The sequence below is a fragment of the Calypte anna genome, chromosome 14 (assembly GCF_003957555.1).
Source record: "Calypte anna isolate BGI_N300 chromosome 14, bCalAnn1_v1.p, whole genome shotgun sequence".
NCBI lineage: Eukaryota > Metazoa > Chordata > Aves > Apodiformes > Trochilidae > Calypte > Calypte anna.
Window position 1 is genome coordinate 11,732,492 of NC_044260.1, and position 26,594 is coordinate 11,759,085.

Below are 26,594 nucleotides of genomic sequence, written 5' to 3' on the forward strand. Positions count from 1 at the left end.
GCTTCTTTGAGAACAGTCAGAAGCAGACACCAGAGTGTGGCCAAAGAGCTGAGCCACATCTCTCCCAGCTGCCCCTGCAGAAGCTCAGTGACCCAAAGAGGTGCTTGGGAAGAGTGACAGCAAGGCAAGCCTGGAAACACCCAAGGGGTGCTTTGAAATGCAGAAAAACTTTTCAATTTGCTGCCAGAAGTAGTCTTGTACCATCAGAAAGCATCTCCCAAGGAAGCAGGTATCTGGGTCACACTTACAAAAAAGTCTGTGCATGGAAAATCCAGGAAAAAAAAGGCACAGCCAGCAAGCACCATGATCCTTCCTCTTCCAGGAATGAAGGCTCCTCCAGCAGATAGAGAATCATAAAATCATTAAGATTGGAAAAGACCTTAAAGATCACCAAGTCCAATCATAATCCAACTACCACAACCACTCCTGAAATGCAGCATCTAAACAGTTCTTAAACATCACCCATTATCTTCCCACCATCAAGCCCTCCAGGCACACAGAACTCACACTACTTGACATGAGCAATCTCAGCATTTCCCCTCTGGGTGCTCAGTTCTGGAGCTTCAAGCAGCCCTGAGGTTTGCCTCCAAGAGCTGCATTGCTGAGCTCCTCAAGCTCCCTCAGTTGTGTCTTCCTAAACTTACCTTTGTCAGTAAGCTTAAGGTCTTTTGGATATTTCTAAAATTGTGATTTATGGTATTTAATGCCAAGAGCACTTTAGGAAATTAAGTGGAAGAAGCCTACTTATACCCCTTTTCCCTGCTCTCGTGTTTCTGAAAAAAAAAAAAAAAAAAAAGTACTCTGCCCAGATCACATTTATCAAATTCTGGGACTTTTTGGCTTGCAATGGATTTATTCGTAATGGAGGGAGAAAGAAGACAAGGCCCAAGCGAAGGGGAACCTCTAGTGGCCACAGGGTTGCTGAGCAGCAAAACCTCAGGGGCAGCACAGAAAACAGCCATGAAAATCATAGAAGGGTTTGGGTTGGTCGGGACCTTAAAGCTCATCCAGTGCACCCCCTGCATGGGCAGGGACACCTCCCAGCAGCCAAGGTTGCTCCAAGCCCCATCCAACCTGGCCCTGAACACCTCCAGGGAAGGAGCAGCCATAACTTCCCTGGGCAATCTGTTCCAGAGTCTTACTACCCTTATACTGAAGATGAGGGTGAAGATTTCTTCCTAAAATCCAGTCTAATCCTCTTCTCTTTCAGCTTAGATCCATTTCCCCTTGTCCTGTTTCTGGACACTTATGAAAAGTCTCTCTCCAGCCTTCCTGTAGGTTCCCTTCAGTGATTCATAAACAAATGAAGAACAAGAAGTCAGCAGCCTCCACAAACACATTTTAATATAATTCAAGATTCTGCACAGTGACAAAAATACCATTGACATAGGGCAGCAATTCCAACGAGGGGGTAGGAAACGAAGTCAGCAGCACACCACCACGCACCTGAAGAATAACATCACCCCAGGTAACATGCACACTCATCTCAGCTATGAATACTCTGAAATTCATGACAGAGAGCAGGCAGAGGCAGCACAGCTGGGTGCCCAGGGCTCAGGCTGTTGGCCATGAACTCTCTCAGTGCTATGTCCAAAAAGAAATCTTGGTCCCTGCTCTGGTGATGTGTGGGCAGCAGAGCTCGGGCCCCATCAGCAACGAGGATGGATTTCCAAGGAGAAAGCACCACGACCCGATGCACACATAAGAGTTGCTCAGTCTGCAAGTGCCACTCTTCCAGGGCTGAACACAGACCTCTGCTGGCATGGAGTTTAATTCTTTACAGAGCAGTACTGCCCATCCCTCCCTCACTTCAGTTCTCTCAAGACAGAGGAAACAGGAGGTTTTCCCTTCTCTTCACTAACTGGCCTTATCAGTAGAGGCCAATTAACATGCTTCATCAGAGCAGGGAGCGTCAAAGTGCATGATGTGATGGATGAGGGCTCCTGGGCACAGTGCTGCTGCCTGCCCAGCCAGGCTCACATCTGGAAACAGTTCCTGTGGCCTGGACACACCTACGATGCCACTTAAAATAAATTCAAGTTTCTGATGTCTTCTTCTGCCTTCAAAATAGTATCACAAAGTAAAAGTGGCTTATCAGGAGAGCAAATGTGTTCTTGAAAGAAGCTGTTGCCTGGCCTTCAGCTCTCCAGCCCCACAGCAGCTGCTCAGGAGACACTGGCAGCCTTGCTGTTGACTGGGAACTCCATCAACACTTGTGAAGAGTTACAACACGACCAAAGCACTTCACAGCTGGGCCACTTCAGCTAATTTTAACTTTCTGATAAGGTGCTGATTGTACTCATTGTCTTAAAAACCAGTCTGTGGTCCCCACCTCAAGAGTTTTGCATGTAACACAAACTGTTGGCTTAAGTACTTGGACTTTGATACACATTGGGTCAACAACAACCATTAACTACAGAAACAAAATGTCTCTTTGCTACTAGAGAGAAAACCACCTCACTATGTGAACAGCATAGCACCTCCCTATGCTATTCCTCTAAGGTGTCTGAGAACCACACGGAGAACTTCACAGGAGGACTTTGCACTTGAACAGAAACATTCATTTTTTACTGAACAAAAGGTTTGTGTGAGGATGACACAGGACTGTACAATTCCCTAGCTGGATTATCACAGCCTCTGCTTGGGCTGTTCAAATGTATCCCAACATGCCAGCCCTGCAGCAGGGATCAGACTGAAACCACCCCTTGCTAGTGTGACCCTTGCCTCAAAACTGATATGAAGAGGAAGAGCCAGCAGGAGGAGACTCACCTGGCAACCCTGCTGCCATTTGCACACTCACAGAGGTCACAGCTCCAATTTCTTGGGGTGTAACCTGTGCTCCAAGCACACCCACCCAGGCTGCAAGTGCAGGGACACAGAGCACCCTGCCAGCCACTCCAGGACTGAAGGTGTACCTGCAGTCCCATGGGAAAGGCTGGTTGGCCACCTGGAGAAGTTAAAAGAACTCTTTTTATTTTTTTTTTTTGGTAGCTAGGAGTTTGTTTCTGATTTCAAACACCCAAATCCCAATGCACTAAAAAGAGAGCAGGGAAAGCATGTCCTGGATATGGCTTAGCACAGGGTGCAGTCCTCCAAACTGCATCCAGCAGCCATGGGGAGTGAGAAATTCCCATCCCCACTGCCAACTGCAGGAGAGGTTCTGTAGATCAAACCTCTTCACTTTGAGTGTTACACTACAGTCCCACAAACCCTGCCAAAACACAGCTCGAGGGAATTTCTGACAACCTAACAAGCTGAAATTTATGCTACTGTGTTTTTGTTGCTTGTTTCTTGTTCAAGGGCACATCAGGCAAGCTCAAAAGAGAGCAGATATGGACAGAACTGAAATCCCACTTACATTTAGGAGAACCTTCTAAATGGGATACATTTTCTGAGTGATTATTTTGTCTGAGAGAGCTTGTAGGCTACTAGCAAGTGCAAAGTGCTAGAGCTTGCTTTGAACAAAAACTACAGAAGGCAGCATCAGCTAGAATTTGAAAAAAGACAGATATGAATGCTCTTCCCTATCAAAATACATAAAAATAACTCAATTATGCCTCCCTCTTGAGTTCAATCAAGCCTATGGTTAAGTTGTGAAAGGACAGCTGGCTGTTGTTGATATATATGGTTTTTCATTGATGAAAAGCTAACCAAGCCCTAGCTGAGATTCCATCACTATAAATTTTTAACTTTGCCTACTAATCAACTTCAAATGTAAGTAGCAGAAACATCTCCACCACTCTAAAGAAATTTTAAAATTTGAACTGCTGAAAAAAAAAAAATCAGCAGCTCCTCTTTGCCTTCACTGTTGTGGCAAATCTTACCAGCCAACTACCTACCAAGGCTTTGAGAGTATCCTGTTATATGCTCTGGACTATCCAGCTCTTGATATGGAGAAATAGTGTCATCTAGAGCTCTCCTGGGAAATTTGTCCCCTCCCAGAATAATATTTCACAGATTTCCCTCCCACCTCCCTTTCAATTTACTAGTGGGAAAAGCACTAAGCTTCTGGTATCAGAACTCCTCAAATATGTAGGGATATCAGCATGGCTATTCTCAGATTTAAAGCTTCATTTCTGCTTCCAGGAAAGATAAAGAAAGGGAAGTTTCTGAGTACTGCATATATGCTCTGGCTTTCAGCTGCCTGAAAGATGAGTCACTTTGGAGTCATTATACTGATATGGAACAGGAATGTAAACAAAATCAAGCCTTTGAGATATCATTGTCCAGTCTGGATGCCTTCCTCAGAGGCAGCCTCCTCAAAGAGATGCAACTGGAATGTGTCAAGGTTCAGGTAGAAGGAGGAGGTTAAGAAGCTATCATGACTCTGGCATGAATCTAGGGCTGTCACCACTTACACAGTGGTCAGCACAATGTCTGCTGATAGTAGGGCAATGGTTTTATGAGCTACTGTTCTACATCCAGTCTGAGGTCATCAGTGTTCCCTGGGAGCAGACATTTGATCCTACTGGCTCATGACAGCTGGTGGTGCCAGCAGCACACAGATCTACAGTGCACCTCAGCCAGCTCCGTGCTTCTGAGGAACTGCACCAAGCTGCAAACCTATCCTGCCAGATGGACCTGTATCTATTCAGGATGGTTTGAAACCCTTTCAGTTTTACCTAAAAAAAGAACAGGAATCCAGATCTCTAGAGGTAAAGAGCCGAGGAGTTAACCAGATACATTACTTCACCTTGACCTGTCTTAAATAAAATAAGAGTAAACATCTAAGCTCTTCTCTCAAGTGCACCACTTAGTAATCACTAAAAACACTGAGCCCAGCAGAAATGACATTCTAACTTGGCTCCTGCTTTAGAATTTGCCTTGGGAACCTCAGGATTTGTTACTGATAGTCACATCAAGCAATCATGGCATCCCCAAAGCCCCACACCTCCAAGACAGAGATCTGGAAGCTTTCAGAGCACAGTGGCTGATTATTGAAAGTGTCGCAGTGGCTGGTTCTGCCGTAGTTCAGATCTGCATCGAGGTAAAGAGCCTGCCCATCACCTCCTCCTGGGAAGAGACAAAATGTAAGGGTGTTAAGTTTTTAGCATGGGAAGCTGCTCTACAAACCTCCCCCAACAAATCAAACCAAACAAAAAATCCCCTCAAACTTAAGAGCTTTTCTCCTGGGAACAGCTAGAAGCCCTAAGTGACCTTCGTTGTCTTCATCTGTAGCAATGATTAAATCCCTGCCTTTTAAATGACAACATCAGAACTGGGTGATTTAGAAAAAATAAATTCAAAAAAACCCAGCAATTCAAGTCAGTACAAACTAAAAACCTAACTCAAACACTGCATTTAAGATATGTTTTTCAGTGCTGGAGGATCCTGGAAGTAACCAACCATGTGTTTTCCCTCCAGTAAAGAAAAACCCAAAGAATTCTTGTAGCACTCAAAAATCAAAGCTGGGAGAAGAACAAGATCAGTAAGCAACAGCTTGGTCTTCCAAAGCACTATAAAACTTGCTCAAAGCATCTTGATTATTTGTGGATCTATGTCAAGAGTCACAGTGCTTCCAGCCAGAGAATGCAGTGAAGTGAAATAAAATTAAACAGAAATATGTTAGGAAAACAAAAAGGAAGATTCCCTATTGTTTATGGGGCAATGGTCCAAGAATAGTTACTGGAAACATCTGAAGAATCAAAATTCCACCAAAAAAAAGGGTAGAAATTCTGGTCCACAGCTGGAACCATGGACATTACTTTCTACTTATCCACTACCCAAGAGCTTGTGTTCCTCTTACTACTTCCCACACTGCAATGTGTGGTAAATGTAAGTGACATTCTTACCTAGGGCTGAGGCAAGAGCTGGTGGGATATATGCTCAACAGTAAAGACCTCTGAAATATCTGTGATACATAATTAACAGTGATTTCTAATTCAGTTACAGGCACAGGGAATCTCTCTCCAGCCCAACACTGACACTGGAGCAGCCCAACTTATGGTCACTGAGAGCACATGCTGCAAGGTGGGAAACCAGCTGACTGAGGCCACCACCACTCTCCTAATGAGTTAAGCTTTTTGGGAAAAGGATGACTGTGATTATACACCCGTTCCTTGTAAATCCCATTGAGGTGACAACTTTACTTTTTGCCAAAGTCAGCAGCACCATTCATTCAACAAAGTTCCAGGAGAATCAATGTGTTTTATAGTTCACCCCATGTTTCAAAAGCTTCAGTCCACAGCCAGTTTCTCTTTAAGAAGTATTTCTCATCATGAATTAAGCAGTATGAAGGTGTGGCTGTGCTTAAAGCCACGACTCACTATCTTACTCTAAAATGCCTGATATGCAAGTTTTCCCACAAAGAATTTTGTTGGGTAATAATATTTCACCTTTAACTCTAGTGATAGGAAATAAATAGATTTTATACACATATATCCAGATATTTTAGCTATAGGTGACTCTCATATCTAAGGGGGATAGGAAGAGCTGATAGGATTACCTGCTCAAATTCTTACCTATAATGATGCATTCGTGGCTGCCAGCCATGAACATGGAGGCTGTTGTGGAAGGCAAGTTGAAGTGCCGGGCTGATAAGAAAGGAGAAAGCTGATCTGAGCGGTCTGGCAGGGCACTCCTGGAGAGGTGGGTGCTGGTAGCTGGGGAGGAATGATTTTCTGGCTCTGAATCAGCTGCTGCCAGTGTTGGGTTTTTTATGATGACCCACTCGTAGCGTTCCACTTCTGGCTGCAGCTGTGTAGGGCAGAACACAGCAAAGCTTTAGGCAGTGCACACACACTACACAGCTCTGCACAGCAGAAAAAAACAGTTCAAGCCCCTCAGGCCCCACCAGCAAAAGCAGTGGAAAAGACTGGATCAAGATGTCTTCTAGTCCAGATATTATTTTCTTTCTACCCTTGCTTTTGAGGTGATTGAAGAAATGATGTGCTGTTCTGTGTTCCCTTATTACACCTTTTAAGCAGAGGAGAAAATGGGTTTCCACAAAACTGCAAAGCCAATTTTCTCCTCCGCAGTTTAATTAAAGAGTTCAGAGAGTTTGATAAACTGGAAGGACATCTAACCCAGCCTCTTCATGTGGAAGGGAAGTAAGAGTTACACCAGTACTGCCTTGGTTTTCAGTTAGCAACCATAAAATTTTACTCACCCGAAATACAAAGCACTCCCCAGTTCCAAAGAAACTCAGCTGCTTCTGATGGTTGCGCTTGCTCCAGTCAGTTGACAGGTAAGCACCACAGACCTAAAAAAACAGCATCTCAGGTGGCTTGGCTTTGGAGAAGAAAGGGTGTTAATCCAAGAGAACAACATTTCCAAATCCAGAACTGAAAGTTTTATTTTAATTTGATTTTCAACATCTCTCTCTGAGTGGATGAAGGCAGCATAACTACTTCTGATTAAAGGCAGCCTTCTTAAAATAGGTTTAATCTACTGGTGGGTACCCTTAAGTCCTAAAAGTTTCCTAATTTATTTCTCATCTATGAGGGCTTAAGGAGAACTGTTCCAGCATAACCCCAGGGATCAAATCACAAATCACCCCAAACTTGTTCAGCCCAACTTCCCCTTCCTCACTGGGGCATCCAATTGTCACAAGGTGAGGTATGAGCACTTCTTCCTGAGCACTTTCTTGGTCATAAACAGCAGCCTTGGTGGCTTTTTCCATTTCAAACTGTAGGTTAAAATCAGCTTAGCTAAGCCAATGCTGAACTAGCTCAGATATTTAAAGTAGCCTATTCAAACAGCATGGGGTTCACTTGTTTCCTGTGAAGAAAACCAGTCTGAGAGCTGAGCCTTCCTGTGGAGTCTTTTGTTTGCAAGAAGAATTTCTTGCTACCAGCAGTAAGCATCACTGCCAAGTGGACACAGACTGAACAATGAAGCTCAAAGAATGGAATGAAAGCAACCCCACATTTTTTTTTTCCCCCAGAAGCTGTGGTCAAACAGATTTTGCTCTTTAGCCTCCACCAGCATTACCTGCAGAGCTCCTAGGAAACAATTCCTGAAGTGTAGATTTTTAAGATAAATTGCATGTATAAACAAAAAGGTGGCTGAGAACTCCCTTTAATCTGATATGCCCAATGAGAGCCAGAAAACAAAAAGGCAATCTTCCTTCTTCTAAAATATAACTATAGACATATGAATAAAGGTTGAACATAATCCTTTCCAAAAAAACCCCCAAATCAAACCAAAACCCACAACCACCAAACAACCCCTCTCCCCCACTTTTCTGTACTTTTTTTTTTTTTGAGGAGCAGGAGGTATGAGAACCAGCATCACTTTACAAAGCCAGACTTTTGACATGCTCCAGGACAAGAAGCAAAGTCAGAAATAAGGACTCCCCCTCTTCCCTTTAGATACCATGAGCATTTTCTAAGCCACTGGCATGGTAATGCAGGCCTGGGAGGGCCAGAAATCAGACACAGAACCAGGAAACAGCCTGGAGCATCAGCATTAAGTAGATGCAGTCACAGAATGTCAGGTTGGAAGGGATCTCATTCCAATATTATTGTTTATAATATTATAATATTATAATTAAGCTGAGACTTAAATTGCAAATAATATGTAGAGGAGATACAAAGAAGACTAGAAATGGGTTTTTTTCATGGAGAGTCAACCTGCAGGAGAGTAAGCAGAAATGTAAGCCCCTAGGTTGCAATAAACACCATGAGACACAGATTGTTTTCAAATCATGCCCAGTGGAGCAGACAAGAGTGCTGATTACAGGAAGCACCTGCCTGCCCTCCTTTGGAACTTCTGGGAAGCTCTTGTTTTATGCATTATCTTTTTAACCAAACATGAGATTAGGCTAATGCTCCTCTTTTCACATGATAATGTCCAATATTGTCATAGGCAGTAGAACAGAGAACCAACACTCATCCTTCCAGTATCTGAAGGAAGAGGGCTGTAGAGGGATTATTTGCAAGGGCCTGGGGTGATAGAATGAAGGGCAGTGTTTTCAATTAGAGAAGAGCAGATTTAGACTGGGTGTTAGGAACAAGTTCTGTACCATGAGGGCAGTGGAACAATGGCACAGGTTGCCCAGGGAGGTTGTTGAGGCCTCATCCCTGGAGATGTTCAAGGTGAGGCTTGAGGAGGCTCTGAGCACCCTGATCTGGTTGAGGGTGTCCCTGCTGACTGCAGGGGGTTGGACTGGATGGCCATTAGAGGTGCCTTCCAGCCCAAATTATTCTGTAATTCTATGATTAGATAAGGCACCTTGATGCACTCCTCAGGTTCTCACAGCTTTCCAGTTTTATTTCCCAAATAAGAATGAAATGAAGCTAAGGTTTTTGTTTCCACGTTATACAGTCCAATATGATTCATATCATTTAAATTCTGCTGCTTTCTCTCCTCCTAACCTGGAGAAAATGGAAGTATCATCTGCAAATCATGAGTTTCATTACACAATTCCCCAGCTTCTCCCTCTGATTCAGCAATAAAGAGAGTCTGTCTAAGAGCTCAGTTATAGTCTACAAGATTTACTCAAGAATTCATAGTCCATAATCAACAAATGGAGCCATTTAAAGCATGCACTGTTAAAAAACCAAAAAAAAACCCCAAGCAATTTCATGTCTTTTGCTTCTTTCTTTTCTTACAAACAGTTGTAGGTTGCAACACAGCACCAGGTAGCTGTCTCTAACATAATCAGTTGCCTGTCACCTCACTCACCTCTTTTGCTGTGGTCTTGATGAGGAGAAGAGTTGGTTCATGTCCATCACTGTGAGCATAGAACCTGAAGTGCAGAGCACACAAAATTAGCACTTAACTACCACTGGCTGTAGTTCTTTTCCTCCTTGATGCCAGGTACCACCTCCTCCTCCAACTGATGGCATGCCAAGAAGGAGATCTGAAGACTGAGCATACAACTGCAAATGCTTTCTACAGTTCACTGTATACACCAGAGTATTAGTAAGTGGTTCTCCTCTACTCAGTTCTCTCTTTACACCTCTGTGGAATAACTGGACCACCAACTACCACAACAAGGGCATTTGACAGCATTTTGAACTAAGGCAACCTAAAGGGAGTTGTGCCTGAAGAGGTTTTGGTTTTCACAGAAAACCTAGTGCATTCTTTTGCTTATTTTCCTCATAGACACCCAGGGCTGGGACAGCACCCACTTCAGTATCTCGACTGCAGATGTCGAAGTCATTATAAGAAGCTACAGAACTACAGTCTCCTGTGCCAAGTGCAATGAGAATTTGTAACTGGTTTATTCCATTTTGAAAACAACAACAGGCAGAGGGATCTCCAGTTTCTACTTCCCTTATTCTCTGGATCAATTTGAGTGTGGTGATCTAACAACAGAGCCTGCAGAACCACCACTGAGTTAAACCATTCAAACCCAGTGGTGAACAAACCAGTCCCAGATCACCTTGTCCTATGAACTGATGCCAAAGCTTGACTTTTCAGATTAGTCTTGGACAATTTAAAATGGTTTGACATCCTCTGGCACATGAAGTATCCTGCTCAAATGCTGAAGCCAACAGGAATTTGCCACATTTACATCCCACTTCTATTAGCATCCTTCTGACCAAGTTCTGACCAGGCTTGGTCTTCTTGTCAATCCAGTGAACAGCTCACCAGTTGTTTTTTTTTGCCCTACAGTAGAGAGGACTGGGGAAAAGTTCTCCCTTACCTGTTCAGACTAAAGCCATGTTCCAAGGTGGTGAAGAGCAGGACGGGCTGGCAAAGAGCAAACCGCTCGGGGATCCACGACCAGATGTCCCTCATCTCTGTCACACTGACAATTTCAGACTTGAAGTTCTGAGCATGGACTGCTAAGTTCACACTCGGTCTGAGAAAGGAAAGACAAAGCATTGAGAAACAATAATTCAACAACAAAACAAGTTTTGGATGACTGGATGGTAACTTACAAGGATGGTGGAATGCTTAAAGCCCTTGGTCGATGCATTATTGCTGAAAGCTGCAGCCTGGGGCAACAGGAAGCCTGAGCTGAGTGGAGATCATAAAATTACTGCAGTTTAACAGCACTTCAAAAGGTGCTGATCTGACCTGGAGCCATTTCTCTTGTGGCTGCTGTGGCCATAGAGTTTGTATGCCTGGTTGGTACATTTTCCACACTTTTGTGATCTTTTTGGGCAACTACACTTAAGTACTTGTTCCTAAAAGCTCTCAGCCTCAGTGAAAAAAAAGCAGAAAACTGCAACTGGTTACAAGTCACTAAGCCTGTACTCATCCTCTCATTTTTGACAGTGTTTCCCTAATGGCATTGAAAATTGTTTTCAGTTGGGTAGTTGCTCTTCAGAGTAGTAAATCAGTGAAAATGAACAGTTCACAAGTTGGCTAAAAAACCCAAAAAACTCCAACACTTTGTTTTATACTGGCTGATGAAAATTAAGTTTAGCCTTCACCACACCAGAGGTTTTTCAGGTTTATCTGATAAAAACTCAGCAGTTTAAGAGAACACTAAATTTCAACTGGCACTGTCTGGAAGTCTGCTGCTGGAACTGAACAAATTCTTTCAGATTTTATCCTGTATTTGTGTTTTCCTCAGTTCTTCATCCTGCCTCATTGGAACTGCTGAACAACCTTCTGTCAGAAAGAGCATCTTCAACTGTTAATATACCAAAGGAAAATAGATTTAGAAAAGTATCATAACTTAAATATTTAATAAAGTTGCTTATTTGCTATTTTCATAGGAATGTTGTTTCTATCATTAACAGAATGTGCTGCAGACACCTCAGAGCTCCTGAAGACAAAGCCAACGCTGAGGATGTGGTATCAGCTGCCATGGTGGATAAGCTCTGTGTGTATCCCAAGAGAACAAACACCACACTCCAAGGTTTGATTCACTGAACTACATCTTCCTGCCCTCCCTTGTTTTGGGGCAAATCTTACAGGATCTGTATTATCTTTATAACCCACTATAATTTCAGTTAGGAAATAAATGTGTGGCAGGAGTGATAACATTGCCATATACCTTGTGGTGTATAAGCCTGAAACCCAACCCTGCCTTGAGGTCAGTGCCAGCAGACACTGCATCTGCCTGAGTCCCCCCGACCCCACACTGTCTGTTCCTGAGCACAGATCAGGATTTCTGCTGCTTGCAGAACACTCTACCTATGGTAAAATAATTGACAAATGTTGAAGATGGAATGGACAGCCTACTGATCTATTTGAGGTGAAATCCTCAACACGCAGGGTAAGACAGGAATCATGCTTTGATAAGGCCCTTAAGGTGTTCTTTCAGACATGAAAACCTCAGGAAGTCAATTCCAATTTTGATTTTATAAATTAGTACATGTGTTAGTGAGCATCACTCACTAAAGTTAACTCAGGGCACCTGCAACAAAGCCAGGAGAGTTTCAAAGACATGAACTCAAACCCCTACATCTGTGGCATTCCCTGCTCACGGGGCAGTCTTTCTCCTTTCCAGGTCCTTTCTGCTTTCCAGGTATCACAACCCTCTGTGTTTTGTTCTTCAAGATTTGCTTTTCAGGCCAACACTTGATGAATGATTTAATTAACTATTAATGCTACATGGCTGAGTAACTCTGACCTCCTTGACACAGGAAAACTCTCTTGCCACTAAAGCAACCACACCAATCCACTTAAAAATAAATACAATCTAGCAAGCACAGAGTCACTTTTAGGAGTGTGCCAAGTTGGGTTCAGTCCAACTTCTTTCCAATCTTCACTATGGATTGCTTGCAAAGAAGAAAAAAAGGTGAGTATATCTCACAGCTATTGCCACGACATACACCAGGTCTGGAGGGGGGACAAGGTCTACACAGTTCTGATGATATGTTCCTTGAGATGAAAAAACAAAAGCCAACAACACTTTTTCTTCCACCTATATCCTATGATTAACATTTATGCTTTTCCATTCTGGAAAAAAACCCCAGGCTTGTATTGCTGTATGGAAGTGCTACAACAAGGTGGGCCCATGGTCCCTTGCCCCCCAGCTTTGCAGGTGCTTTGAACTAACTTTGCAAGTGTGTGTTGAGGAGATGTTACACAGCAACTGGGTGTTAGAATTGCTGCCCTGCTACTCCTGCCCCAACACGAGCAATGCCAGCAGCCTCAGAACAAATCATCAGCCAAAGACAGAAGAAACCAGCAAAGTGCAATGAGTTTTTTTTTTTTTGAACCTACCTTTTGGGAGATGCAAGACTGCAAACAGGAGGGGTGCAGTGGGGATGGAAGTGACAGAAGGAGAACGTATAAGGAGAAAGACAAAAAAAAAGATAGAGAAGATCAGTGATTAGCTACATCTCTCACAAAGTGAATGAAAGGAGCCTGGAGAGAAACAAAGTAAGGTTTGATTTGAATCACCAAGAACAAGAAAGGCAAACAAATAATCAGACAGGTTAAAATATTTCCTAATTCTACTTTCCCCCCCTCCCTCATTTTTGCTACCTGACTGCAAAATTGTTCATCATCTCCTTGTGCAAGCCAAACACAAGAGAACTCACTCCTGTCCTCTTGAGCACCAGGGAAAAGCTCAATGTCTCCAGCACCACATCTGCCCACACTGGGATCCAAACTGAGCAGAACTGTGCCAGGGGATACTGATTTTTTAAAAAAATTGAGTACTTTTTTATTTTTAGAATTTATATAAAGCTCTCATTCTGTTGCTGAGGAATATATTCAGAAAGAATATTACAACTCTCCTGAACTTCAGTACAGGAGGAAAAGTAACACACTGGAAACATTAATGCTTCTGGTTGTGAGTCCCAGATAAAAGGGTCTGAACTCCACCCCATGTGACATTCCAGTGGCTGAAGGCCTTGAAATATTTGTCCCTGAGAGAGCAGACTCTTCCAAGATCTGAGCAAAATAAAGCATAAGCTAAGTGTAAACCAAACTGTGAGTCAAAAACAAAGTGCTGAAACAGACTAGAGGGAACCTGACTGGTATTTAGGCACATGAAAGAGGTTCAGCTCACATTTATGTTGCTTTACAGGCTGAAATCTGCTAAGCAGGTATTTCAGTCCCATGGAATGGGATCTGCTTGCAACTGCTGCATCTTGGCATCACAACTGGCTTTAAGATCCTAAACTGTCAGTGGCTGATACCTTTTGATTTTTAAAGATTCAGAGAAAATGAAAGGCTGTCCCTCCAGAATAACTTCCAGATATCACACTTACTGACCCCAGGAGATTTCTAGAAGTCACTCTGCCTTCAGAGGCCAGGACAGCTGATAAAACCTTAAAGTTAGGTTTCAAAAACAGTTGGGAGAAGTTTTCTGCTGTCACAGAAAGCTTTAGGAGAATAAGAACACACTTGCACCACCAATATTTACAGGCACACACATCTGGACTTGGCAAAATGCTAATTTTGTTTAGAATAATGTATTGCTGCCTTTTCTATAAGCAAAGGTTTTGTTATTATGGCTTTCACAATCACACTGGAGCAGTATTTCATTTACTAGCTTCACAGATGGCTTTTCCTCCCCATTGTGGCTATGGGGAGGAAAACTGTGACTATGCAATCATCTTTTGGATCAGTATCCTCATTCTTCTCTGCCACAGTTCTTTCAAAATTATTATCTCTAATAGTACAGGAGCCTATCACAAAGCAGTCAACTCCTACCTATAATCACTGTACTGTTTGCTTTCAGAAGGTTTGCAGTCACAATCATTTCAAAAGCAACATGTAAATAAGAGTTATTTCTTCCTTGCTCTGTTGAAATAACTCCCCAGTTACGTAAAAACGTTCCCAGTTGTGACAGTGTTTCCCTGCTTACACCAAAGACACTGCTGAATTCACAGTCCTGGGCAGCATGAAAGTGACACTGTCTGCAAATAATCTCATATTTAAGAATTAATTTTCACATTTGTTTGGCTATGGTAATTTATCAGTTCTTTTTTTCAGCTTTGCTAAAACACCCTCCAGTTTAAAACCAGCATGTGACAGCCACTTTTGACATCCCATCCTTGCAAAGTGTCCCTGTAAAATAGGAATTAAAAACTCAGCACTGACTGAGCCACGAGAAATGGCTCTGTTTCCCTTGTATCACACTTCTCCTTGGAAGCTCACCAATGCTGAATGGCTGCTGACTTTTGCTGCAGAGAAATAAAATCAGCAGAGATCCCCCCCCCAGGATCTTCTTCCCTGGAGTTCTTCTTCCCTGGCAGTCACCCAGGAGTGGCTGCCTGGGGAACAGCAGAGCACCAGGGCTCCAGGCAGCGAGAGCTTTACCTTTTCTGTTTGACTGTGATGCCCTTCTCCTTCAAAACCTTCTCGTTGGCCATCTGCAGGAGCTGGATCTCCTTCCGGGAGAACAGGCGGATGGCAAAGGCCTTTTCCAGGAGCTTCTCTGGAGGCACCGACTTGGCGATGTCCCTGACAAAAGCTCGGATTTCCTGCTGGATGCTCTGAGACTCCACGGGCTGAGCAGCTCGGCCTTTGCGAAAAAATTTCAGAAGGGCAAGTGCCACCCGGAAGAGAACTTTGTAGCCTTCCACCAGAAACACGTCGAAGATCCGAGCAATGTACACCATGGGCAGCTCCCCAAAGAGCCACCTCTGCCAGTCAGAGTACACCTCCAGCACGTCCTCCGACATGGCCACGATCAGCTTGTGTGCTGCCTTGCAGTATTTGTTCACCAGGTCCCCAAAGGTCATGCAGGAGGACTCAAAAGCGATGTAGGTCTGGTCGATGAGCCGCTTCGAGGGGTCGTTGCAGGCCAGGATGCGACAGACCTGCTCGAAGCACTCGGCCTCATCTTTGGTGTAGTGGAGCAGCAAAGCAACGAAAGAAGGCAGTGCCGGGCAGTAGGATATGTCTGGGAACTGGTTTGCAATGCAAAAGATAATCTTCCGGACTGCCCCGATGCCTTCTGAGTTCAGGCAGTAGGTGGGGATGAGGTTGTTGTCTACAAACTCCGGGAGGGGAAGGGTAAGGCTGTTGCGTTTGCCAACGATGGTCACAGAGATGTCCCTGTACACGTTTGCGTCGGGGGTGACTGTGCGGCACGGGATGCTGCTGATCAGTTTGTGGTACATTTTGGCTCTCAGAGAGTGGTTCTTGGCCCAGTAGCCCTTCCGGGCCAGCGGCTTGAGCTCCTGGAGCTCAGCGGAGGTCAGGTCCTTTGTGTCCTGGCTCTGGGCAGTAACATCCATTTTGTCCCAATCCACAAAGTGGTTGTATTCATCCATGGCTCCAGGAGAACCATAGCAGAAAAACCATGAGAAAGGAGACCTTATTTGGTCATTAAGTGACCTGCACCTTTTCCTGCAAAAGTAAAAAAAGGAGAGAGGCTTGAGTAAGAGGCAATTTCCCATTTTCTTTAGGAACACAGATGTACGTTCGACTTGCTCCTGCAATGCCAAAACTGTTACCTAAAGCAAGGACAGTTAAAGACAGATGGCTCTTTAAGCCAAGCTTTTCTTCTGTTCTGTCAGTAGCTCATACTGAAATCATTTATCAATGGCCAGCCAAGAGGCTGACTCTGAGGACATCTCCATAGGAAGCTACTCTCACAAACCTCCCAGGCTGAGGCATGGACCATTATGTTAACTTCTCACTTTGAGAACAGAAGCTTCCTGCTTCAGAAATACCCAGAGAAAAGCCTGGTCAATGTGCAATCAACCTCTCTTTCTGATCCTCTGGTGAAGTCACAGTTATTTGTGCTACAAGGGTAGCACAAGCAGCTTATGCTGTTCTCAGACTGTGTGGCCAGTGATGCTGACCTCCTGCCAGCCCCAGCCATGGGCTCTCACTCCTTTGTGCTGGCACTCAGGTGACCACACACACACTCAGATGCGTTTGTTAACCTGATATCATTATTCTTTTCCATCAGATAAACAAGATGGGCAGCTGTATGACCAGCCAGACTAGTGTCAGAAGAAAGATGAGGGCAGGACAGAACCACCCTTTCTGACTGCAGCACAGGCTCACATCGGCTTAAAACAGCTTCGTGGAACTGCTGCTTCCATCAAGCACTGCACAGGACTGCTGGTCCTGCCCTCCCCACGCTTCCTGTGACCAAACCACCTCTAGAGGGCCTGCGATCACCATTTGATGATTTTAAAAACCACACTACTGCAACAGCACCAAGACCTGACAAACCAGCTTCTGGCCTCTAGTCCCCAAAACCACATGGTTCTATCATCTGCCAGTTGTAGCTGCAAAGGACACCCGAGTCCCAGCTGACAGCATGGCTACAACCACTGAGTCCACACCTGCAGTGCAAAACTAGCAGAGGAGAAACAATAAAATTTGTTCTTCTAAAGGTTCTTCTCTACTCTGCCCTGGTGAGATCTCACCTTGAGTGCTGCATCCAGCTCTGGGCTCCCCAGTTGAAGAGGGATTAGGATTTACTGGAGAGAGTCCAACAGAGGGCTGTGAGGATGATGAAGGGATTGGAACACCTGCCTGATGAAGAAAGGCTGAGAGACCTGGGGCTTTTTAGTCTGGAGAGGAGAAGACTGAGAGGGATCTCATGAATGTGTATAAATCTGTGAAGTCTGGGCCTCAAGAAGGAAGAGACAACCTCTTCTCAGTTGTGCTCTGTGATAGGATGAGGATGGATTAAAGATAAAGCACAGGAAGTTCCACCTCAACATGAGGAAGAATTTCTTTACTGTAGAGGTTACAGAGCCCTGGGACAGGCTCCCCAGAGAGGTTGTGGAGTCACCTTCTCTGGAGACTTCCAAGCCCCATCTGGATGCATTTCTGAGTGCCCTGCCCTAGATTTGGTCCTGCTCTGGCAGGGGGATTGGACTTGATGATCTTCAGGGATCCTTTCCAACCTCTGACATTCTGTGATTCTGTGAATAAAATGTGCTAGTAACAGCAGGCAAGAAGTCTGCCCAGTGCTGGAACACCTTTGCCAGCATTTCCTCAGTACCAGATTAAAGCTAGGAAGCCCAGGGTGGTTGATGCTGCACACGGCAGGGGCAGATCATCCCAATAATAGGCCTATAAAACTCTTCTGTACAATTAAAACATCCTGTAGAAAGGTTAAGTCAGCTGCTGTTGATTTAACCTTTAACAGTTCAATAACAACAGTTACTGCAATGCCTCCAAAGAACTCTAAGTCTTTCCTGTGTCCACAGCATGAGGAACATTTGGAACTTGACATTTATCAGTGTTGACTTTAATACAACAGGTGCATTAAAATGACCTGAAACTCAAAAAGCAGATACACCATAAGAACAGATAACTCAGTCTCTCTACTTTGCTAAAGGAAAGTAAAGCAAGAATTTTGTCTCAAGTAGACAGAAGTTTGGAATACACAATTAGCATCAGCTGGGACAGCCCTGGATTTAATTCAGACAGTTTTACATTCTGACTAATTACTAATCTGGGTATTTTGTAATGACAAGCTGAAACTCCAAAATTTAACTCCTCTTTTTAAAGCCTGGCAGGAGCCTTTCAGAAATGGCTTTTTGATGGCTCTTCCATACAAAGTATTTAGTTTTTTTTTCCCAAAACATGACTCTTTTTGAATGATCACTGTTCAATGTAAAAGCAATATAGAAATGCTCAGCATTTCTTTTAATTGTGTTCTTCCATGTCCAAAACTAAACCTCAGACTGCAACTAAAGGAACAAACTTCAGTTCTGAAAACAAGACATCTTGGGACATTCAGAAGTGATGCCTCAGCATGAGGTAAGAGCATGTCTTCAGGATATGCAGACAGTAACAGTAGGACACCAATCCATCACAGCTCTCTGAAATTTAACATTTTTCTGTCATTCTTCACCAGGGGATCATAGGGAAATTAATTGCCTTTAATTACAATCCTAGAATAACACTCATGGAGAAATGAAATCCTATTTAGCAATGACCAAAGAGAGGTGACCTATTCTGCTCATGGTCACTTCAGCATAGAAACCATCACCATCCTGTGCTTGCTGGAACTGCTAATATCCAACATCTTCCCCCTTCTGTCACCATCCCATGGTAGATGCTTCTACTTACACCAGGGAGGGTAAAAGTAAAATATCCATCATGTGAGACAACTTCTAAGATACTCAGTTACAGCTTGGCTGTCCTTTTTCCTGTAAACTCTTTTCCCCCCTCCTTCCTCTTTGCCTGTCTTATCTTCTACCATTCAGAGATATGGGCATATTTGGTTGCATCAAAGAGTCTTTTTTTCCTTCTGGGAGTTACTGCCCATTCCAGAACCAAATGAAATTGCTGAGCATGTGCTCCTCAGCGAGCTGCCTGAAGTCCATGGTGAGAGGATGCCAGTCAGCCTGCCAGAAATCCTGATTTGAGCTTACAGTCTTATATATACTTTAGCTGGGATAAATCTGCTGGGTCTGCAAGGGTTTCTGGCTGCTTATGCTTTTCAAAGCTCCAGATGCTGCAAGGAAAATAGACAGCAAAGCAAAAGGGCATTGTTAAGGCTGCCAGAGCATGAGCAGCTCTTACCTGTGCTTGCAAACCCAACAAAATTAGCATGCTTCAGTGTACAGGTGCACATCTCCTGACACTGTGCCAACAGCTACTGTAAGCCAGTCTTGAATAGGGAAGAGAAGAGAAAAAACATTTCAGAGTGTAAAGTTAATATAAAGTATGGCTAAAGGCAGGCAGAAAGACCCACTTCAATGTTATTTTGCAACAAACCTCTTCCCTTCTTGCTAAAAGAACCTTAGAGATGTTAGTATGACATCCCCTGTAATTGGACATGGGCACAACAGGATGGATCAGAACCTGAATTGCACAGAGCTGAAGTGCTTTGTTCCTGCTGGAACAGAGCTCTAAAGGGATTTTAAAAATTAGCAAAAAAACCCAAAAAACAAAACAAAACAAAAAGAAAAAAAGGCATTACTCATAACAAAGACACAGTTTGGAAGTTATGTATACCTTGTCTGAGGGGAAGCAGACATTATCCTAATCAGCCTTTTACAGAGCAGTAGGAATTAACACAGAAGAACAGAACCAGGAGGAAAAGTGTTTTTTTCTTCAGAGCTGCCACAAAATTTGGGATTTTCAGTCTCTAACAGAGCTCTTCAGTTAAGTGCAATATGAAAAGAAAACCACAAAGTAGAACTAGAAAAATGCACATTGAAGATATGCCAGAAATAGCTGTAAAACAGGCCAGAGATTTTTCCAAGGCTGAGCTTAAACTGTGAAGCAAGCAATTCCTACCATTCAAAAATCAAGCAATGACCATGGCAACTGGAACTGACATGATTTCAAAACAGTGACTCAGTTTTGAAGAAATATTCAGCTTCCTAGTCTAGCTCCATTTTCCATTCCATACCCATTGTCATCTGGGCTGCTTTCAGGAGAGCTGAAAACAGTGCTTCATCTGTATACAGCACACAGCACCAAGCCAAGTGTGACAGTCAAATTACAGCACTGCCTGTGAAAAAAAATTCTGTGAAAGCATCTAAACATCCATCAGCAGGAAAAGAGAAGATCTGAATGATGACTTTCCCTCACGATGAAGAATACAAGGCTACAATTTTAGTAAAGATAACACACCTAGGGACAGCTTTATTTTTTTCTTCCAAAACCACAGCAATTAGCAAACTGCAGTACAGTTAACCCAGAGGACAATTATTTGTTTCAAATCCAGAATCTTTTAAACTTCTTAAAAGAAATTCCAGGTTTGTTTAAACCTGAGATTATGTGCTTTGATATTGCTTTTAATAAGCACAAGAAAGTTCCCTAAATAAAATATTACCATGAGCCAGGAAAACCTTGTCCCCTGTTCCATTTAGGTATTCTTGCAACTTTGTGTTTGCTGAGTTTGACTCCAGATGGGTAATTTATTAATCACTTCATTCAAATTTAGTGTGGCTGCTGTGTAACAAGAACCCCACACTTTGAAAGTAACATTTTTCATCCCAGCATGGACAGTTACACCACTTTTCATTGTGCTGTTTGCTAGGGACTGAACAGATACAGCCAGAGCCTGACACCCAGGACTTTGGCACAGGTTTTTACAAGGTGCTAACACAAAGCAAATATTTTGTTTTTCTGCCCTACAAACCAAGCCCAGTGCTAAGCTCCCAGCCCTGCAGCATCTCATTTGCTGTTTGTACTGCTGACCAGTCATGTAGGCAGGCAAAAGGCTCCTCTCTGCTCTTTTCCATGACCTCATTAAGCTGATCTGTGCAGAAGGCACATGAGCAGATCATGAGAACTGCTTCCTCCAGCCTCATCCAGATATCAGTCCTCATCCCAGGAAGAGAAAATTAAACCCCTGATTTCCTGCCCTTGAGGAATACTCGGTCATGTCTGAGACATTTGCTTCTTACACCACAGAACGTGACAGAAGAACAAAGCAACACAGCAAGAGAGTAACAAGTGCAGAATAAAAGAACCAGCAGACAATTCCTCTCCTGCCTGAGCCCCTCAGCACATCCCATGGTGTTCCCCAAACCCAGACTGACAGCAACAACCCTGCCACATGGGTCTGGAAATAAGATGGGACTCCACAGTGCTGTCCCCACACACCTCCTGATGAGAAACAAGCTTTGTCACATTTACTGCTTCAGCTACTTCCCATGCCACGTGCTGCTGAGGAAGATTATCAATCAGATCCAAAATCAGGCACTCCATGTAGAACCAGAACCAGCTGGACACAACTGGATCATCCCATGCAGGACAGCAACTGGAAGCACATTGATGCATTCTGGAGTGATGGTCCCTTCTGGGAGAGTTCACAGAATTGGATGGCTCACTTTAATGAGGTTAAATGGAGTTTGATCTCTTGATGATTTGCCCTGGGCACCACACGTACAGCACAAGCTGGGCTCCAGGAATACAGTTCTGGATAATGTTCTAATACTAGTTTATCAATAACATTTGTGAGCTGCTCCCTGATGGGTTTTTTTTTCTTTAATATTCTTTATTTATATTCTTATTTTTATATTTTCAAATGTTCTTTCCAAACAAAGTCTAGAAACCTCTTATTTTCCTGAATAACTGATAAAGATCTGACAGAAGAATGCACTACAGGGCAAATCACACTAGGCACCCAGGTCATTCCTTTTGGGATGTCACTGCTCCATACTAAACACAGCCACAGAAGTTTTGACCTAAAATCTCAGGCTTTCATTCTTAGGAAAGGCTTCTTCTGTTGGAATGACTCCAGACAAGGGCCTCAAAGTTGATGCTGGAGCAGCTCTGACACAAGGAGAGGCTGAGGAGCTGGGATTGTTCAGCCTGGAGAAGAGGAGACTCCAGGGGACCTTCGAGCTGCCTTCCAGTCCCTGAAGGGAACCCACAGGAAGGCTGGAGAGGGGCTTTTCATAAGAGTGTCCAGCAATAGGACAAGGGGAAATGGATTTAAACTGAAGGAGAGGAGGTTCAGACTGGATCTTAGGAAGAAGTTCTTCAGTCTGAGGGTGGTGAGACTCTGGAACAGATTGCCCAGAGAAGCTGTGGCTGCCCCCTCCCTGGAGGTGTTCAAGGCCAGGTTGGATGAGGCTTGGAGCAACCTTGTGTAGATGAGAGGTGTCCCTGGGCATGGCAGGGAGGTTGGAGGAGATGAGCTGTAAGGTCCCTTCCAACCTCAGCCACTCTGTGATTCCTTGATTGTTAAATGAGATCTTTAAATCATCTGTGATTAACCTATTGTGTACTTTATTACAGTTGAAAGCTCAGACACATAATGAGTGCTTCACTACTGGCCAGATAAATGACAGTAGCTCTTGGAGAATGTGTAGGGCCTTATATCTGCAAGGACTTCAGCACCTCCTCCTGCCACTCCCTGCCCTGGGGTGACAGAAGTGTTCCTAATGCTCAACCACCATTGATATTGTGAGCTGTAGTGATCAGTGAGGTACCACAGTGGTGCAAAATACATACACAGAACCCAAACAAGAGAAAAGAGAGAACCATGGTCTTCTGCAACATGCCTGAAAACTCTGTAATTGTCCTCTCACTTTAGAAGTTTGAGGAAGAAAAAAAAATGAGATAGGGTAAAGCCTGAGAGTGTGAACACCACAGAAACCATCACTTTCATGTATTAAAGAATTTAAAGAGATGATTCCTGAACTGGTCACCCCCAACCTGTACTCCCTGATACACAGAGACTCCAAACAAGTCAATCATTAATTAAGTGCAATTAGCTCTATTTGTCTATCAGGTCGTGTGACTGCCTCATCAAGTGCAAAAAGCAATAAGTGGCTAAAGCCCATGCAAAAAAAACCTCAGCAATAAAGGCATCCCAGCAAGCAGACAGGTAAAAGGGATTTTAACTCTCAGCCACAGTCCCAATTCAAGGCTATGTACAGATGGAATATAAATACCTATTTTTCTTTCAGGCCATTCACATAGTTTTGTCTATTTCTGAGGGTTCTGATGCCTGCTTCTGAGCATGCATCCACCCAGCTTGACACAAACACCTTCCATGGCCTCTCCAACCTAGCAGGCAGGGCAGGGTATATTCTAAAAGCAGAAGACATGGTCTGTTGGCAATAATTTGCTTGTCACCAACACCATCCAGCTTTGACACTGAAGCAAAGGCACTTAGGATGTAAACAGAGGCTGGGGTAGTATTATCAGATTGCAATAACCTTGGTGCTGGAGACATGTGGAGTGTGGACTGGTTTGTTTGCTTACTTGCCTGTCTTCAGTTGGTGGACAGGATAATTTTAGTGCAGAATAGCTTTTTTTTTTCCCCCCAGTTTTCTTTACAGTCCAAATGCCAAAGCTGATCAGAAGGAAGCTCTTTCAAGACTTCAGATTGAAGAAGAACAAAGAAGTGTGGATCAGAACGAAGAAGTAAAGACAACCAAGGAGAGAAAACAAAGGTCACAATAAAAGAAGAGAGCTGGGAAGAGCAAAGGTGCTTAAATCCATGATGCATGTACAGACTGTCTGAAACACTTACTTGGCAGCATTTAATTATTGACAGCAAAAAAAAAAAAGAAGCAGAAAGTTGCTTTCCCTCATGTTCAAATTCTAGAAGCAGGAACACCTGCAAACTTTCAAACCTTAAGGAGAGGAAAGGCATTTGGCAAAAAGATCCCAACTAGCTGATTATTATGCCATACTATCCACAGCTATTTTTCAAATTACAAAGGATGTAAGTATCATGTATTGCTTGGAATCAACAAAAAACTAAGATAAAATGAGCCCTTGAACTTGAGTTATCAGCACTGCTCCTGCAAAGAAACCATCTTAGAAGTCTTCAGCAGCATGGTCTGACTGCTGGCAACTGCAAAAAGAAGGAAATTCTAATAACAGGGAATACCTTTCTCTGGTAATACAGAGCCCTAGATGTGATCCATGTCACTTCTGTGCTCTGAGTATTCCTGGGTGCTCTGACAATCCTACTGTAAGCCAGAAAAGCTTTCAGATGCTCCACCTTCCCACAGAAAACTGCAGTTTTAAGATAATACAGTTGTCTGTAGAAGTCCCCCCATCCCTCTCCTCACAACCACACAGCACCTTTCATTTATCACCCCTCCTGCTGCCCTTGGGCACCTCCTGGGGCTGGAGCCAACCAGGCACAATGCATCCTCTTCTCCTTTTGCCAAACCCAGGAAGGCTGAGGAACATTAAAGGCACATTTAGGGCACCCTAAATCTGATGTTCAGCTGATAACATTTGGGCAGCCCCAATATCCCAACAGCATCACATAAGGATGTGCTGTATATGCATTTACATAGAAGACCAGTTCCTAGAAACAGGCCAACAAGAAAACCCAACTCATCTAAAAGCCCCAACTTTTGTGCTAAAGACTTTAAAATCCTCAAGGAAAAAGTTGCAGGACACCGGTTTGGGGTTAGGGAGTTCTCCACGTGCATAGAAACCTTTGACTGGGACCAGCGGGCAGAATTGGTGCAAACTGGGAGCAGCTGGTGAGTGCTCCCAGCAAGCCGTGCAGCCGTGTTCACCTCACCCCCAGCTTCTGACACATTCTGCAGAAAAAGTAACGTGTCCGAGTGGAGTGCTGACCCACGCAGCCACGCCAAGAGGCGCCCAAACCCCACGGAAACCCCTCCGAAAGCCTCCACGTGAGGCCACAAATTAACACGCGAAATCCAAAGGCTCCCACGGGGGACTGGGGATACGGACAGCTCTCCAAGGTGCCCCCGGCGCCACCAAATCCCCATCGGAACAGCGGTCCCGGGGCCCTGTCCCGACCCCCCCGGGCCAACCCCCGGGCCTAACCCCCCCCCCCCAGCCACGGCTGCCGACCCCCCAAGAGGGGCCCGCGAAGGCCGGGCTCGGGGTGGGCCCCCTCCCGGCCGTGCTGATCCGGGATGGTTCCGCCGACTCCTCGCCGCCAGGCCCCGCTATTCAGTACCGGTACCGGTTCCTCCCGTCCTTACCGCCGCCGCCGCGGGTGCCGGGGCCCTCCGGATGGGGATGAGGCGTGGGGGGGGTGTGGGTGTGGGGGGGGCAGCAGCAGCTGCCGGGGCTGCGCGCATGCGCAGTGTGGGCGGCGGGACGGGAGCGCGCATGCGCGCGGCCCCGGCGAGCGCGGGCACGTGCGCGGCGTCTGCGGGTTTGAGGCTGAGGTGGGGCGGGGAGGGGGGGGATCGGGGGGCAGTGAGGGGGAACACGGAGGGGCTGTGAAGGATGGGGGGGCAGGGAGGGGTGAGAGGGGCTGCGGGGGTGACACTGAGGGGCAGGGAGGGGAGAGGGGTGAGGGGTCGCTGAAGGATGGGGGGGATCTGGGGAGGGTGTGTGACAGGGGCTGCGGGGGTAACACTGAGGGGCAGAGAGGGGTGAGGGGTCGCTGAAGGATGGGGAGGATCTGGGGGGGGGGTTAACAGGGGCTGTGGGGGTGACACTGAGGGGCTGTGAGGTGAGAGGGGTGAAGGGTCCCTGAAGGATGGAAGGGGTCTGGGGGGGGGGGTGTGACAGGGGCTATGGGGGTGACACTGAGGGGCTGTGAGGGGCAGGGAGTGAGGGGGTTCCTGAAGGATGGGGCAGGGGGGACAGGGAGGGGTGATAGGGGCTGTGGGGGTGACACTGAAGGGCAGGGAGAGGAGAGGGGTGAGGGGTCGCTGAAGGATGGGGTGGGTCTGGGGGGGTGACAGGGGCTACGGAGGTGACACTGAGGGGCTGTGAGGGGCAGGGAGTGAGGGCGTCCCTGAAGGATGGGGGACGGATGGACAGGGAGGGGTGATAGGGGCTGTGGGGGTGACACTGAGGGGCAGAGAAGGGTGAGGGGTCCCTGAAGGATGGGAGGGGTCTGGGGGGGCTGTAACTTGTTACAGTGAGGGGGATGTGAGAGGTGCCGAGGGCTGTGAGGGTTGGTGGGTGTTCTGAGAGGTGACAGGGTTTGTGGGGTGACACTGAGGGGCTGTTAGGGGTGATGGGGGTTGTGAGGGGTGTTGAAGGATCGGGGCAGTGGGGGTGACACTGGGGGGTCGGCAGTGTAGGGTAAGGAGACCTTGGGCTTGTGGTTCTGCTCTAGAGACTGCACTGTGATTAGTCTTGCAGAGGCTTGAGGGGATGAGGTGCAAAGCTCAGTGCAAACACTAAATACAGTGGTTGCTTTAAGATAAGAATTGTTTTGTGCTCAGTAACAATGTGATTTTTTTTTTAATTTTTTTGGTTTTTTTTTTAAAGCCGGGACAGTAATGGGTTCATTTTAAAGATGAAGGACTTCCATAGTGTTTATTTGACTTGACTTGGCAGCAGTGTTCTGTTTACGACTGGATAAATAACTGCCACATTAAAGATTATTAACTAGGAATGCTTAAGTGACCAATAAAGTACTAATCTTTTATACGGCGTTG

The 26,594-nt window shown here is 45.0% G+C and overlaps 1 protein-coding gene across 2 annotated transcripts; it reads right to left on the reverse strand.

Annotated features, from left to right (window-relative positions):
- Window positions 1–1,321: 1,321 nt before the first annotated feature.
- TBC1D24 (TBC1 domain family member 24) lies at window positions 1,322–25,275 on the reverse strand. Of its 2 annotated transcripts, XM_030460018.1 has the most exons (8): window positions 25,176–25,275; window positions 15,124–16,158; window positions 13,075–13,092; window positions 10,595–10,753; window positions 9,628–9,691; window positions 7,109–7,201; window positions 6,462–6,696; window positions 1,322–5,013 (listed from the first exon to the last, which is right to left on the reverse strand). In XM_030460018.1, the coding sequence occupies exons 2-8, from the start codon at window positions 16,080–16,082 to the stop codon at window positions 4,859–4,861; spliced, it is 1,683 nt and encodes a 560-aa protein (XP_030315878.1). In that variant the 5' UTR covers window positions 16,083–16,158; window positions 25,176–25,275; the 3' UTR covers window positions 1,322–4,858. The 2 variants fall into 2 exon arrangements, with proteins under 2 accessions (XP_030315878.1, XP_030315879.1); XM_030460019.1 differs by lacking the exon at window positions 13,075–13,092 and having other exon boundaries at window positions 1,333–5,013; window positions 25,176–25,241.
- Between the last annotated feature and the right edge of the window lie 1,319 nt (window positions 25,276–26,594).